At 49.5% G+C, this 4,124-nt stretch overlaps 1 protein-coding gene across 1 annotated transcript; it reads right to left on the bottom strand.

Annotated features, from left to right (window-relative positions):
* Positions 1 to 465: 465 nt before the first annotated feature.
* LOC109783750 (ethylene-responsive transcription factor 5-like) lies at positions 466 to 1,028 on the bottom strand. Its single transcript, XM_020342347.1, has 2 exons — positions 694 to 1,028; positions 466 to 625 (listed from the first exon to the last, which is right to left on the bottom strand). Exons 1-2 carry the CDS (start codon positions 1,026 to 1,028, stop codon positions 466 to 468), a joined length of 495 nt encoding a protein of 164 aa, XP_020197936.1.
* Positions 1,029 to 4,124: the final 3,096 nt, after the last annotated feature.

Genomic DNA, 4,124 nt, shown 5'->3' with positions numbered 1-4,124 from the left:
GTCATCAAATGGATGAAAATGGATGTAACTAAAATACATCTAGATACATCCATTTTAATGACAAGTATTTCCCGACGGAGCGAGTACTATGCTTAGAGCATCTTCAGTAGAAGATGCAAATTTGAGATGTAAAACAGGATGTAAAAATTTACATCTCCAAAAAGTGCTTTTTTATCTCTGAAAAAGTGCCAACTCCAACAAAAAATGTATATTGGAGATGTAAAACAACAACACCAATAGAAGATGCAAATGGAGATGTAAAACTATACTTCAACTACTACTTCATTTGAAACCTATACTTCAAACATACCAAATTCAACTACTACTTCATTTCAAACATAACTAAACATAGTTCTAATTAATAAGAACATAGCAAACTCAACTACTACTAGTTGGAGGTAGTACATTCATCATCTACTGCTACTAGTTCGAACTACTACTACTTGAACTACACCGAAGATAAAACTACCCCTTGTCATTGGAGCTCTCAAACTGCTCCCAGAACTCATCCTTGTCTGGGTCGTCAAAGCCCTTGTCCTCCTCCTCCGACTCGCCCCTGTCCTCCTCTGAGGGCTCGACGGAGATCACCGTCGAGGGGCCGGCCTGGTCCTCCTTCCTTCTTCTTCTGCTCGGCCATGCGCTTCCAGAAGAATTCCTACTCGGCCTGCATACTCCGGATGCTCAAGCACGAACCTCGCCATCGCCGCCTCGTCGCTATCGCCGGGACTGACGACAATGGCGGGCCTCTTATTCTTCTTCGTAGTGATCTCCTCCATGCGAATGCCCACCGGCACGACAAACTCTGCATCTGCCTGGGTCACAATCTCCAGGAAGTTGAGGTCCTTCTTCGGCCTCCCAGCACGCCACACCGCCACGTCGTAGGCACGCGCGGCCTCGTGGACGGTGGGGCAGTTGCCTTGCCAAAAGCGGCGGTCGGCGTCGCTGAACTCCACCCCGAAGTTGCCGGAGGGCTTTGTCCTCATGCCGAAGAACCCCGTCTTGCCCCTCGGGGTCTTCCTCGGCAGCATGGCGACGACGGGGCGGGACGGTGCGACGGCGAGGCGGTGCGGTGCGGCGGAGGGGCAGGGCAGCGGTGTGGCGGAGGGGCGGGGCAGCGGCGGGGCGGGGCGTTGCGGCCGGAGGAGGGGTGCGAATCGGGCGGCAACGAGATCGAATCGGTGGCAGGGAGAAGAGGTGGAAAAATCCGCCGATTCGCGCGTCGGCCGGCGGCCGGCAGCGGAGGACCGTCGGAATCGGCAGCAGGGGCGATGGCGGGCCCGGATCTGGCGCGGGGGCGGGCGGGCAGGCGGCCAGCGGGGGCGGTGCGGCGGGAGGTGTGAGGAAAAAGGGAGGGAAGTGAAAGGAAACAACGGTTGGCGGTTGGCGTGTGGTTGGCAAATATACGTCTCCTGTAAGTGGAGATGTATATTTTCACCGTGAAGTGTTGTAGTTTACATCTTCGAAAGACGGAGATGTAATATTATTATTATTTTGCATCTGCATCATCTGCTGGAGAAGTGTTTTGGGCTCTGGAGATGCAAAAGTTAGATATTTTTACATCTACATCTTCTATTTAAGATGCTCTTAATAATTAACAAATATGGTTGTGTCTGTCACAATGATTCAGAGACCGGGAGTTCAACCTCGTTTGAACAAGTAAAGTCATGCTCATATATAATCAACGTTGAGCTCATTACTTACAAGCCCACTTCTAATAAAGTTTGGATGCTGAAAAGTTAAAAGAATGTACTAGCAGTTGGCAGGTATATATACCTCGCGTGTGCGTGCATGCTTTTTTTTTCTTTGAGAGAGGGAAAGTAAACAGATAAGACACATAATTCCCCTCAAGGGGTCGATAGCTTGATCTCCTGAAAAGCCTTGACGGCAACAAAAGTGACATCTTGCGAAAGCAGATTGACAGGCCGATCATGGTGGCTTGCCGCCTTTTTTTTTATGAAAACACTAACGCCCACACGTGTGGGCGTTAGTCAACTCGCCCACACGCCTCCATCGCCGTCCAACGCCTTTTGCACGAATCTTGGCATGAAAAGGCTTTTTGTCTGTACCACGTAGGACAACTCATGTGTGTGGCGTGTGAGGGAGTTCGCCCGCACGCCGATTTTCTCTTCAGGGTCAACGGTTCGCCAGTCGGGTCGTGCGATGGAACTCCTGTCGCGCCCGCACACCGCGCACCACTTCCATTCCCCATCTCCCACGACTGCTCATTCTCCCACTCTCCCACACCCAAGCTGTCATTTGCCATGTCTTTTGAGGGGTACATGGCAACTGCCCTATTTGTGATTGTAAACAGATGGCAACTCTCTTTCACCCGAACATGTTATTGTTGCCACATCTGTTTGTAGCGCTACATGGCAACTGTCTAGTGTTAGTAGGTGGCAACTCCTAAAGATACCACCATCGCCCACATGCCCGTCTCCTCTCCCACAACCAAAAGCTATCAGTTGCCATGTGTTTTTGCAGGGTACATGTCAACTGCCTCTAGCGTGCTTGTAAGCAGAAGGCAACTCTCTCTTTACCCGAAACATGTTTTTGCCATGTTTTTTTAGTGCTACATGGCAACTGTCTAGTGTTAGTAGGTGACAACTCCTAAAGTTTTCAAATCATGGCAACTGTAGTAGACCAGACCATACATGGCAACAGCTGCAGTTGCCCAAAAATGGCATCCGGCACTTGACCTGAGATGGCAACTGCAGTTGAGCAACCATGGCAACTGCAGTTGTCCGACATGGCAACTGCAGTTTAGCGACATGGCAACTGCAGTTGTCCGACATGGCAACTGCAGTTCAGCGACATGGCAACTGGAGTTACGAGCAACCATGGCAACTGTACTTGTCCGACATGGCAACTGTAATTGAGCGATATGGCAACTGCAGTTGTCTGACATGACAACTGCAGTTCAGCGACATGGCAACTGGAGTTACACGTACATGGAAGAGGGTCCGGACCATAGCAATCGCGATGGGACGCGTGGTTACTGCCACGCGGGGCATGTGGCTCGTAGGCGGGGAGGGGCGACGGCCGAGACGGGTCGTGCGGGCCGCGTGGTCGCTCGCCCGGACGTGCTCATGCGGGCGATCGCGCCGACACACCGAACGTGCGGGTTGTGGCTTTGCGCGCCCGGACGCGGTCGTGCGGGCGGGTTCCTATCCATGCCACACGAGGCGTGCGGCACAACCACCCGATTCACCACACGTTTGGCAGTTATCGAGACCCTTTTTTTAAGGGAAAATGTTGAATAAATTGATGCCACATTATACTTATCCACCACTTCACACTCTCGTCCTAGAATGCACAAGTTGACTCGAAGGAAGTGCTAATAGCACATGTTGATATATTCCATGCTTGGACGCTAAAAAACTCAGCACATGTAGGTGGGTATATATATATACCTCGCGTGTGATTACAAAAGAGGGGAATAATTCACTTGTGCGTTCCTACTTGTTTTCTTGCAACCACCGTTTCCACTTTGTTGGAGAGATCGAAATAGATGCACAGATGCATCCGCCAGCTGTCCCAGCTTCCTCTCTCAAGTGCACTTTTCTCACTTTGGTGGACACGGGATAATTCCCCTCTTTTGTCGAAAGTGAACTTGCTAATCAAGGGAAGGATATATACGAGTCCTTCTGATCTACCAAAAATCCTTGAAGGTGACAAAAGTGGCGTCTTTTTGCTAAAGCAGATGACAGGTTTCCTCTCGACCAAACAGCCCGCCTTGCTTTTACTTTATTGTCTTTACAGGAAAATTAACAAAAGCCACAACATATACAAATATGCGCCGCATTAAGTGCCCTTTCCTCTAACTAGATGACCCGTTGCGTCATTAGCACAACTGAAGCTAAGAAGCAAGTCAACTTACGAACAGACATATTTTACAAATAATGAGCCAAGAAGCGAAGCAACTTAGGGACGACATATTTTACGAATGTTGAGCAAAGAAGCGAAGCAACTTATGAACCAAACCAAATATTTTACGGATGATCCACAAAGGAGCAAAAAAATGCATCTGAGAAAGGATCCTCAGGCGACCATGACACAAAAACCAAATGCAGCCGAAAAATCAGGGAAACTATTTTAGCTACATTTTTGTCACACATAAATAGGAT

The sequence above is a fragment of the Aegilops tauschii genome, chromosome 1, assembly GCF_002575655.3.
Source record: "Aegilops tauschii subsp. strangulata cultivar AL8/78 chromosome 1, Aet v6.0, whole genome shotgun sequence".
Taxonomy (NCBI): domain Eukaryota; kingdom Viridiplantae; phylum Streptophyta; class Magnoliopsida; order Poales; family Poaceae; genus Aegilops; species Aegilops tauschii.
Note: the sequence above shows the minus strand (reverse complement) of the source record. Positions and strands in the feature narration are given on the sequence as shown.